Genomic DNA, 12,731 nt, shown 5'->3' on the forward strand with positions numbered 1-12,731 from the left:
AAACAAAAACGAATAACAATGAACATAAAAAAACAACGGCAACCACTGGACTACAGGTTCCTCCCTATGCCAGTATTGTGGACAAGTGTTTGTTTAATGAGTCAATGCGGTTCCAGAAATGGTTCTGAAACTATTGTATCTCATCTTTTTGAACATAATATAATTAACTTTAAATGCTTGAAAGTTTTCCTACAGTCCTACTGTTTTTGTTGTTTTTTTTTTATTATTTTGGATGAAAATATTTCAACATAAGACGGTGGCCTTTAGTAGGTAATAAAGAACTGTATATGCGGTTGACTACTATAAATTGAAACTTATTGAGATCCTTTCTATTATCACTGAAATAATCCAATTACAAAATAAAAATAAAATAATAATGAAAAAAAAACTCATTACACTGTTTTTTTTTAGACTAATTATGAATATGGAAATTATGAGTGGGGACTTGTATTTGGAATGAAAGGACAAATGGTATTCAGGAATTTTAACAAACGATTACCTTTCTACCCATTCTACGGTCGAAATAAACTGCAATATACAGTCAGACCAGGAACCAATCCTCCAAGCGCTGCAGAATTCCAGTTTTCCTCGATGTCCAGTGAAGAGCTTGAAGAGTCATCTCAGTCTCAGTCAGAAGAAAGTCAGAAGTATAAACCTGTACCTCGCGACGAAAGTAAAGACCCAAAAGGATTGTTTAACAGTTTGATGAGTCTTTTGTTTAGGAGAAATGAAAAGGAACAGTCTGAAAAACCAGAAAGGCGACGACCAATGTCTCGAGATCAGGAACCGAATCTACACAGAGATGATCAAATGTCCTCCAGAGAAAAACAACGCCCACGACCTGATGCAAAGTTTGACTGGTATGGATTTGAATTTCGATTAGTAGGTGTAGGGAGCAAACCAGAAAGATGGTTACAATGTGATTGGCGTTATAAACCAATGCCATCTGACCAAAGTCATGTATTCGACTTTAAATATTCTCGTACACCCTTCCCAGAAAAGGAAAATAAACCCTACAACGTAAGTAGCGGTAAAAATACTAGGATTTATAAGTACTTATCAATATGTTAATAAAAATTGAATAAAATGAGCTGGTATAAAGATACTTTGATTTAAATAATCTTGATAAATAGTTACAAATAGTAAATTTAATGTAAAAACAACAAATAGCACTACTGTAAAGGGACACTGAGAGTTAATTGGTTAAAGACTCTTTTTGGAATCATATTTGACAGGCTTACCTAAGATAACATGTATCTACTATCAATCTTTCTTATGAAAAAAACTTAAATTTAAAAAAAAAAACATAAAAAAAAACAAGAAAAAAAAGTATGTTAAAGGGCAATAAATAAGTTCCAATAGCTTAGATTCGACTGGTAGATTATATAAGAGCAATTGAATAACATAGTTTTGTAAACGACACAAAAATATTTTTGTATTCCAGATTGATATTAAAGGAACGTTTAAATTTCCAACAGCTCATATCGAACCACGATCATTATTAGATCCAAGCTATCAAAAAGATATCCAAAGATTAGTCCGCACTTTAATACAGCAGCAAGGTGACGTAGAAGGAGTCAAGCAAATTCTAAAAGTAAAGTCCAGAAAGCAAAGCGATAAAACTGTTAAGAAACTTCAACAACCCGAAGAGAACAGAAGAGATTTGAAAAGTCTTATCGAAGATCAAATAGAGGAGAGTAGAAATTCAAGACTTCAAAATGTTCAAGCTGTCATATCTTTGTTAAAACAACAAAAACAAGTTTCTAGAGAACTGAGACATTTGTCTAAACAAAGACACAATGTATTGGAGTCATCAACAAAGGCAACAAAACTAAAGGATCTATTCAATCAAATGGTTCAAATTAATGAAGAAATATCCAAACAGTTAGACGACAAATCAATCGATAACAGGAAGGGAATTTTGCTCTCAGCTCTTGTCCTTAGGCAGCAAGAAAACCAAAGGCGTATATCTAAAATTGTAAAACATTTAAATGGCAACCTCGACAAAACATCAATAAAAGACTTGGAAGAACGAAGAAATGAGATGAGGAAAGACGTTGATAAACTTCTTGAAAAACAATCTGACGCTGTTGTGTATATGAATGCAGACAGAACTGTACACAGTCCGATAAAATCTTTGGAAACTGAACAAGCAAAGGTTCTTAAAGAACTTTCAAAATCTCAGAAACAAGACATAAAAGAAGAATTAGAGAAACTAGAAAAAAGAACTAAAGACACTTTATTGCGTATTCCATTAGATAGTAGTCAACCAAGACAACGTCTACAAACAGCATTATTTTTAAAAGTTATGGTTCAACACCAACAAGTTTTAGAGGCTTTAAAAAGGTGGGATGAATCTAGACGCCTTCAACAAAATTTAAGAGAGAAGCAATTTGACAGGAAAGACCAAGACCAAGATTTAAAGGAAGTCGTCAAAAGACTAAGACAAAGAACTAGTGGTATTGTTCTGATAAAACAACTAAAGAAGGAACAACGTGACGCAGAACGCAACCCTGAAATTGACACAGTTGAACTAAAAAAAGTTAGCAAACTTAGATTACGACAGCTTCAAATTTCACTTCCAGTTTCAACAGATGCTCCTATAAGACACGACGAAGCAAAGAGCACTGTTCAGAAACTGAAGGAAATATCAAACGAAGTAGCCGAAGAAGCAGACAAAGTTGAAGAGTATAGTCCTTTAGTGGGCCAACTTCTCGTTATAAGTGAATCACAGATAGAGCTGTTGGAAGTGGTGAAGCAGTCTTTACAGGCCGAATCAGACATCAACCTCAATGAAGAAATTAATAAAGACCTACAACGAAATGTAGAAATACAAAGCAAACTTCAGAAGAGAGTAGAATTGAATGCTAAGAGTAGCATTCCAAAACCAAATTTCGATGCTTGGAAACTTATTTCTGCGATTAAAATGGACCAGAAATTATTTGAAGATTTAAATAGAAGTGGGGAGAAGCAAGCTTTAAAGGAATTATTAAGAGAAATTGTTGAGAAAATGAGGAGATCCGTCGATGCTGCATCCAGGATACCCGACAAAGAAAAAAGATGTGAAGCTCTTAATTCTATTCAAAAAGTTTGTGTCAAACAAGAAATCTTATTGCGAACACTTCAGAGTCATATTTCATCTTCAGAACGTCTACATCAACAAACAAATTTAAAGGAACTTCAGGATAAAATTAAAAGAGAGATTGAAAAGCAAACGTCGTCAGGTCAGTCGTCTGATCGAAATTCAGAAGAGAGAAGAGATCAACTTAGCCAAGAAAGCAAAAGTGAATTAGGAGTACGAGATAATCAGAGACGAAAAAACCCCAAGGAACAAAATGATCAGCAAGGTCAACAGTCTAATAAGCTAGGGGTTAGATATGATCAACCAAAGGAATCGTCAGAACCAAGAGTTCATGTTTTAAAAGAGATTCGTCGTATTGCAGAAGAAGCTGAACAGAAAATTAATGATGCAGAAATTCCGAGGGAACAAAACGAAAGGAAGAGACAGTCCATCAAAGATGCAGTGCGTCTCATGAAGGAAGCGACTGCGATTGCCTCCACTCATCCCGACATAACCGTCCCACAAAAAGATTTGAACCGTTTAAAAGACAAATTAGAAGACATAAAATCTATAAGCAAAAGCGTTATTAAGTCTAAGAGCGGTCTTCAGTTGAGGCTCTCAAGTGAAATACAAGTGTTACAAGATGAATTAAACAAACTGTTGAAGGTTCAACAAACTAGTTCAGAAGAGAAAGGTGATAAGCGTGAAAGTCTAAGATCTTATGATGGAATGTTTTTTAACCTAGATTTTGTCTTTGGATATACAGGGCAAATCTCCAAAACAATTCATATTCAAGTAAGTTTTATTACGGTTCACGAAAATCAAAGCAAGTTCAATATCTGGCCAGGATTCTGTTTTGCTTTAAGAAAGACGGGGTTCTTGATTTAGTTATGTTGTTATCTGTGAAAGAAATGAACAGGAAGTACCTTCCTTTTTACAAAATATCAAAACTATTCTTAATCAATTTAAGTGTTATCTTTAAAAGTTGGGGAAGTGCTTTCAAAATGTAGTTTTGTATCAACTTAAAATACTTAAAAACTTTGTCTGTACATTAAAGGGTAAGTCGATGAAATCGCTGGAACAGCTACTGTGGGAAGGTAGACAGGGAACGCCTGATAAAGATGAGTTAGTACAGAGGTATATAGAGGACAGGGATAGTCCTGATTCCTATTTCAGAGAAAGTTACAAACAACTGAAACGAGAGCTCAACTCTTTCCGTCATTATGACTTCGTCGGCATGTATAACAAGGTAAGACATAGAGGGAATAATAGTACACCTCAATAGTTCTTGTCTGAATGGATACTTCAAGTTTCTTCTTTTGGCAAATGTTTTGTTAAGATTTAAAAAATGTTCATAGATTATCAGGTCTCATTTTATGTGCCCTTTCCAAACATGATGATAGATTTACTCCTTTCATTAATATGCTTTTCTTTCGTAGACAAGTAGTCAAACATGACTTATCAATTCTGTGGTTGTATCTAGAATTAGGTGGTCCATGTTTAGGGTAAAGTCCATGATTCGTTTTAGTTGTCTTTTACTAATTTGTTTTTATTTTGTATAATTTCTAAGTAAAAAGAGTACTTATAACTATAATGACTACAGGCTGATTTCGATCCTGAATACCGGATGATGTGGTGGAGATTCCAAGAATTTATCAAGTATGCCTGGTACCGCCATGCTTGGTTTGATATGCCGAAAGAAACCTCAGATAGAATAGAAGTAATGCTTGATTTTAGGAAAAATAATATACAGGTATTTAATTTTTTAAGACCATGTTCACACTCCCTCAAAATCGGTTTTATTAGAGCTCGGTAATGTGTATACGTCTAGATGTTTACCGCATACGGTAAAGTGATCTTACGAAATATAACTTGAGGGTTTTTTTTATATCAGACTTTGTAATGAATGCAGCTATCTATCTTGTATTACATAGGCTGATATAACTCTACACAGTCCTCTCGAGACTGATAGATTCTTCGGAGTGAATCTCCCTTGGTACTACTCAGACCTGTGCTACTCAACAGACAGCCTTAGATATCACGGAACAATGCCTAGAAGTGTGCCATTGTTGTCTTTGGCCGAGAAATTACCAGGTGAAAAATCTTATGATAGTCAAACAAAACACTTTTATAACACTTTTGATGACAATATTTAAAGAGTAATCAAAGGAACCAAGTTTCTAGCATAAATCAAAAGTAATCCAGGGACAAAAACCAACATTAAAACATTAAAACATTTAAACCTAATTATTTCAACTCTTCGTTCTTCTATTCTTCATACTCAATTAAAATCCCGTCTCAAAATCCTGGAATTTTTTATCGAAAATATATTTATCAAGTGTGGTGGACGCAAACGGTCCAAAGGGGACAAATTGTGCTCCTCTACTTGCTGGCCTATTCCTTCACCCTTATAAGGCTGACTTTATAGCTGATCTGATCCAAAAGAAGGAACATCGTTTAGCTAGATCCTTTAACCTCCGTTTTCTCCATATAGATGACGTATTATCGTTTAACAATCCTAGTTTAGGGGATTTGATACATCACATCTACCCCAAAGAACTTGAGATAAAGGATACTACTAACACTGTGAAATCAGCCTCATATCTTGACCTACACTTAGAGATCGATAGAAAAGGAATAACTATCGACCAAACTTTACGACAAACGTGATGAATTTTCATTCCGTATTGTCAACTTTCCTTTCGTCTGTGGCAACATCTCTTCAGCACCTGCGTATGATTTTTCCATATCACAACTCTTCTTACAATTAGGCTTCTGGAACAGGGTTTTTTGCTACAAGATTGAAGTCATCTCCACAGAAGTTTTATGGTACTCATGTACTCGTGGATCGTTACGGCGGAACTCGGTGGGTCTTCAAAAAAAACTTTGTTGTGTGTCTGTTTTCCATGTCTGGTCTTTGTCCTTTTGGTTACATTCTTTTGATTTCCGCTAGAATCTTGGTTCCTTTGATTACTCTTTAGTCCATTTGAAGCGAGAGTACACTCTTACATTATTTGTATTTCCAGTTTGATTGTTTAGATAAACAATAAATTTTAGTATCATGTAGTCATTTATCAATCTAGTATTGGACAAGAAAAAACATTTTGACAAACCTAATTTACCAATTCAAGCCGTTTTTTTACTTATATACAAATAAATGTATAGTAATTGAGGACGAAAAAAATGAAATTTGTTATAAATTATTATTGTGACAAGTATTTCGTTTTTAATGTAAATGATCTCCCATTTGTATGGAGCAGAAGCCGTTTCAACGGGTAACGATAAAGGAGTTAGTGATTTAGTATTCGGATCTTTACAAATAATAAATAATATACATGAGACATATATAGTCTAAATACACCGCTTACAATATAAATCAGGTTAATATCAGACACTAAAGAGTTCTAGATCAGGCATCATTGAAATCCTACATAAGGGTATTTTCTCAAATTTAAATTAATTTTGTGCGTCAGTTCGGAGTGCAGTTCTTGTCGCTTATCCTTTGAAGTTATAAGAAGTCATAGAATGTTTTATTGTTATATAACAAACGTTGCGTGCTTTATTCATCCGTGGCTGAGATAAGGAAGTTTCATATGGCTACAAATAGGAGTGTATAGCTACTACCCAAGCCATTCCATACGTAATAATTAGAATGTTTTGCATATCTTTTATGACTACTTCAAGGTGAATGCGTTTTGAGAAAACAATCAGTAAAAACTTTGGATGGCCACGTGATGAAACTACCAAAAACTGGGTCGTGTGATGTCGTTTTGGTCATGGACTGTTCGTCCTCTGCCAAGTTTTCTGTCAAAGCCAGACAAGACGACAAGAATCCCGAGAAAAAGGTTGGATATACCACTTTTCGTTTATATCACCTCATTTTCCATTTATCCTTTACCACAGAATGAACATTAACGTAACTCTTAGGGAATGCTTTTTAGGTCTTGATGTGAGATGTGGTATTATTGCCAAAAAGATAGTCATCCACCAAATGTCAAGTAACGAACAATTAAACTTTTTCCTAACTATGATTTTGCCATTAATCCAACAATATTTGTAGCATTTTTACGTATATTTTTATTCTAACTTCTTACTTGAATAAGTATATAATGGAAATTTTAGAAAGTATTTGCGTGCATGCGTGGCATAGATTTATGGGGTATTCTTTATGCTCACTATTTCTGGTTTGGTGTATATTGTGATATTTATTTTTTTTCCATTAAGTAAGTCCAATGTAAGTTGTCCATTGAAAATCAACACTGCTTTTGTGATTTAAATGTTATGGTAAATGAGTATATGTTATTGATAATAAAAAAAACCAAATTTTCAGGATATAATTTTGGATGTTGAAAAGAGGAACATAGAAGTTGTTATAGACAAAAAACCGACACTATATGTTGATGGCAAAGAACTAGAGTTGAAGGAAGAAAAGCTTACCATAGTCGCCAGGGGATATGAAAATCCGATAGAAGTTCAACGTGAGCCTAGAAAAAACTCTCAAAAACTAGAGGAACAGTAAGTGTTATCTCGGCTACTACTAATGGTACTACTAATGTGAATTGTTTTTACCACCTGACTGTTCTTGCAAAAACTCTCCATTCAAATGTGGTCCTTCTGGTTACGTCGTTACGGGAGATACAGCACCTGCGTATGGAGTGTTCATATCACAACTCATACGTTATGCCAGAGGTTACCGAAACTATGCAGACTTTTTGTATCGCACTAGAACTCTAAAAAATAGGCTTCTGGAACAGGGTTATGTTGCTACAAGATTGAAATCATCACTACAGAAGTTCTATGGTCGTCATCATGAACTCGTGGATCGTTACGGTGTATCCATCTGCACCATGAAAACTGATTTATTCAACGGGTCATAGTTTTCCTTTCCTGATTTGTCTACCCCAGACTTGACTTTTTATGAGCAACTCGGCGGGTGTTTCTAGGAAAGCTTACCCTACCGGTGCACCTGGTCCATACTCCCAGTTTTTAGTGTAGTCCGAGTTGCTCATTTGCTTTTGTTACTTTTTACGTATGATTTTACTTACTTTATGTTCTTTGCTGTGTATGTCTGTTTTCCATGTCTGGTCTTTGTACCTGGATTACATTCTTTTGATTACCGCTATAACCTTGGTTCCCTTGATTACTCATTAACTATCATCGAACACGAATCTCTGCGTAATATCCTTCTAAAGGTCCCAAGTTCTGTGAACCACGCTCCATAAATTGGCGTTATAACTTTAAAGTTCTTATGGATGCCGTCGAGGACTATGCAAGAAAATGGATAAAACGAGAACAAGAAGACATTGATTCTCTGTCAGAGTCGTTGAAGACCATGAGGTCTTTAATTTTGAAATGCATGAAAGTTTTAAGTAGGTCAATGAGTGCCAAATCTACATCAGTTTTCAAAGGCCCCGATGTAGCAAAAACATTGTCTACGATACATAACGAATATGTTGTCGTTCCAGCAGACAAAGCCCAAAACAACATTGTTTTTTGTCTGCAAAACGTTTTACATCAAATGTTTATTATTAGAGGTAGACGTAGAAAATAATAGCAGTGATAAGACCTATACTGCTACCATACCACACTCTCAAAGGAGAGATTGTGGAAAACCATAAATTTGTGCTATCCTCTTTTTGTCTCTCTACAAAGGACGATGATTGTGATTTACCGTCTATGCACTGGATTCCTTAACTCCACAAGAATCCATACAAACAACGTTTCATAGCTGGATCTGCAAAATGTACCACCACACCTCTTTCAAAACTTTTAACTTCTATACTCACAATTGTCAAAGAGGGTCTGCAGTCCTACCACAACACTTGTTACTCCCGAAGTGGTATTAATTCAATGTGTATCCTGAAAGATTTGAAAGATCTTTTGCAGACAATCAGTTCAAGACTATTATCTGAATATAATAGCATTGAAATCTATGATTTTTCAACACTGTATACTTCTATTCCCCATACTCAGTTAAAATCCTGACTTAAAAACATTATACATTGTTGTTTTTCCAAAAAAAGATGGTACACCTAGGTACAAATATATAGTTCATGGTAGAGATTCCTCATACTTTGTAAGAAATAATTCAAAATCATCTTCCAAATATACAGAAGAAGATGTTTACAAAATGCTGGAATTCTTAATCGACAACATATTTGTCCAGTGTGGTGGACGTGTTTTTCAACAAACGGTCGGTATTCCAATGGGAACAAATTGTGCTCCTTTACTTGCTGACATATTCCTTCACTCTTATAAGGCTGACTTTATAGCTGATCTGATCCGAAAGATTGAATATCGTTTGGCTAGATCTTTTAGTTTCCGGTATATAGATGATGTATTATCTTTAAACAATCCTAATTTCGGGAATTTGATACATCGCATCTACCCCAAAGAACTTGGGAAAAAGTATACTACAGACACTGTGAAGTCAGCCTCATATCTTGACCTACACTTAGAAATCGATGGTAAAGGAAAACTACTGACCAAACTTTACGACTAACGTGATGAAATTTCATTTAAGAATTGTCAACTTTCCTTTTATCTGTGGCAACATTCCTTCAGCACCTGCATATGGAGTTTTCATATCACAACTCATACTGGAGCTTGCCGTAACAGCGGAGTCTTTTTGTATCGCGCTAGACTTCTTATAATTAGGCTTCTGGAACATGGTTTTGTTGCTACAAGATTTAAGTCATCACTACAGAAGTTTTATGCAAGTCATCATGAATTCGTGGATCGTTACGGTGTATCCATCTGCACCCTGAAAACTGATTTGTTCAACGGGTCATAGTTTTCCTTTCCTCTTTCGTCTACCCCAGACTTTACTTTTTATGAGCAACTCGGCCGGTGTTTCTAGAAAAGCAAAGAACGCTTATCCTACCGATGCACTTGGTCCATGCTCCCAGTTTTTAGTGTAGTCCGAGTTGCTCATTTTCTTTTGTTACTTTTTACGTATGATTTTACTTACTTTATGTTCTTTGTTGTGTATGTCTGTTTTCCATGTCTGGTCTTTGTCCCTGGATTACATTCTTTTGATTACCGCTATAACCTTGGTTCCCTTGAGTACTCTTTTAGTGTAGTCCGAGTTCCTCATTTGCGTTCGTTGCGTTGTGTGTATGATTTTAGTTACTTTGTGTTCTTTGTTATGTATATCTGTTTTCCATGTCTTGTCTTTGTCCCTGGATTACATTCTTTTGATTACCGCTATAACCTTGGTTCCCTTGATTACTCTTTTATATTGTTGTTTCTGGTATAGCTTTTTTATATGCAATAATAGCTAAATTGTTTAAAACAAAATAAATTTTGCTTTCATTCGCAGGTTGAAAGATGCATTAGTAAAGGTTTCAATGGAAGGGGAAAATATAATAATCGAAATACCAAAAGAAGGAGTCCAAATAGTCAGCTCTCACGATGAAATTCGGGTGAAGGTGTGTTCATAGTAAAATTAAATCTACACAGTGAATAAGAATATCGGCTCTATCTCGAATCGACGTGAAAATAATTTATAACATCCAAGGCTTATTTTTACCATTTATAGTATGTCACAGTCATTATATTTTCTTAGGTATCTCCACTTCACTATTCTAAAGTGTGTGGTTTATGTGGTAACTACGATGGTATTCCTAGAAACGACAAGGAGAATCCCCAAAAGCAGGAACATAAATCACCAAGCTGTGTTATAGCTGACCTTATTGTACCTTCTAAACAGTGTGACAGTCAATCTATAGAGGACCAATGTAAAAAAGAACAACCAAATTCACCAGGTATGGATAATATGGTTCTTACAGTAATGTAACTAGCATCCGATTTCTTCTACCTCACTTGTGTTTTGCTTTGTTTATGCAATAGCAATTCCATTTTCTTGGAAGTATCGAGTCTTTAGTTTGTCAGGCATTTTACAATTACATGTATATATAACTACCTATATGGAATAACGTCTTTTCTTTTCAAAACATTCATAGTACTTGGGATTTTATTATGTTATTTCCTTAGATTTCATTTATAATTGCAATCAATTATAGAGCTTCTACTTAAGTTTATTGTAAACTGAAAAAACAACTATAATTCCTAAATGCTAAATTTGGCTTAGACCGATACCGATATAATATTGCATTTTTTTCTAAAACGAGGTCTTTTTATACTTTGTTTGGTCTACTAATACAATTTTCATTTTATAGAATCGTGTGAGCCACAGCAGAGACAAGTTGTTAAGACAGTACAGCGAGGTGAGAAACAACAAGTCTGCTTCTCAGAAGATCCAGTTAACGAATGTCAACCTGGCTGTCAAGAGGTCAAACCTAGAGGGAAAGTAGTACAGCTGAAATGTTTAGATAGGGACAGTAGACAAGCTCAGATTCTACTTAGTCAGTCTCATCATCGGCCATTACCAGAAATAAAATCTCTTCCAGTAACCGAAGACGATAGAATCAAAGCTGATGTCAAGGAACCGTACAGTTGTAGAAGAAACTGATTTTTTTACTTTACTTAACATGCCCTTAGGACAATGATATTAAAGCGTTTTTTTTTACTATTGCTTTACGCCAGAAACCCATATACTTTTTTTGCTTACGCATAAATGCTTGTTTTAAATATGTACTTTTGTTTTAAAATTACCTTTTTGTTTTAAAATTACCTTTTTGTTTTATTTGCATATTGTTCGTGCAATGCTAGTTTTACCAGCGACTTGTATAGGGCTTTGCGTGATATTTTAATGATTACCTCGTCATAGTGGTGGTGGAAGTTTCTCGTTAGTAATTTGAACAATGTATATTAAAAACTTAGTGTTAGATTTCTGTGATGGTGGACATGATCAGTTGTGCTTGAGCTATCAATTAATACACGATAGAAAACTATAAGATGAAAGATATATATATATATATATGTGTGTGTGTGTATGTATATATATCTCGGATGATTTAGAATTTTTTTATATCGAAGATCGGTTATTACGTAGGTAAAGGAATTGCTTGTTTGTTTAATTGTAGGCTTTTTCTAAATGTTATAATGTGTGGTTTTTTGCTTTTTATATAATATTTATATCAACTTGCATTTATCAAAACGCAAGTGATCCTCAGGAAGGAAATGCTTACTATGGATTGCATGTAAATAGCTTTTGCCAATAAAGCATGCAGCATTTTAGTCCTTCTTTCCTTTCTTGTCAGCCAGATCTTTGAAACTACAGTGGTTTCATGAAAACAACCACAGACAACCGCAGTTAAACTCAGAATTCGGGGGAAGAGAAACAAGGACAAAACAGAAAACATACAACAAGGTCAACCCAATATAAAAAGTCCTGGTAACTCAAAGGAAAATAGCCATACTAAGGGAGCAAAAGGGAGAAAATCAAAAGAAAAAAAACGAAGCCAGGTATACGAAAATAAGACATCAAATCGTACAACTCATACGAACAAAAATAACACAGAACAACAAACAACACTAGATACCAATATACATTTATTGGTAGAGATTCCTCATACTTTGTAAAAAATATTTTCATATATACAAATGTTTTCAAAATGCTGGAATTTTTGAGACAACATATTTGTCCAGTGTTTTTGAACAAACGGTCGGCATTCCAATGGGAACAACATATGCTCCTCTACTTGCTGACCCATTCCTTCACTCTAATGAGACTTACTTTATAGCTGATCTGATCCGAATGAACATA

General features: G+C 34.8%; 1 protein-coding gene across 1 annotated transcript in view; it reads left to right on the forward strand.

Annotated features, from left to right (window-relative positions):
- LOC148630181 (uncharacterized) overlaps nucleotides 1-12,202 on the forward strand; it is a 34,935-nt gene extending 22,733 nt beyond the window's left edge. The window contains exons 21-30 of the mRNA XM_088562546.1: nucleotides 412-1,020; nucleotides 1,445-3,856; nucleotides 4,119-4,310; nucleotides 4,665-4,814; nucleotides 4,996-5,155; nucleotides 6,746-6,906; nucleotides 7,392-7,576; nucleotides 10,383-10,491; nucleotides 10,629-10,827; nucleotides 11,242-12,202. Of these exons, the coding sequence (XP_088418672.1) occupies nucleotides 412-1,020; nucleotides 1,445-3,856; nucleotides 4,119-4,310; nucleotides 4,665-4,814; nucleotides 4,996-5,155; nucleotides 6,746-6,906; nucleotides 7,392-7,576; nucleotides 10,383-10,491; nucleotides 10,629-10,827; nucleotides 11,242-11,534 (4,470 nt within the window). The 3' untranslated portion in view covers nucleotides 11,535-12,202. The remainder of the gene's footprint in view (nucleotides 1-411; nucleotides 1,021-1,444; nucleotides 3,857-4,118; nucleotides 4,311-4,664; nucleotides 4,815-4,995; nucleotides 5,156-6,745; nucleotides 6,907-7,391; nucleotides 7,577-10,382; nucleotides 10,492-10,628; nucleotides 10,828-11,241) is intronic.
- Nucleotides 12,203-12,731: the final 529 nt, after the last annotated feature.

Source organism: Perna viridis, chromosome 1 (assembly GCF_037379345.1).
Source record: "Perna viridis isolate PV_CMFRI_1.1 ecotype Kerala chromosome 1, ASM3737934v1, whole genome shotgun sequence".
In the NCBI taxonomy this organism is placed as follows: Eukaryota; Metazoa; Mollusca; class Bivalvia; order Mytilida; family Mytilidae; genus Perna; species Perna viridis.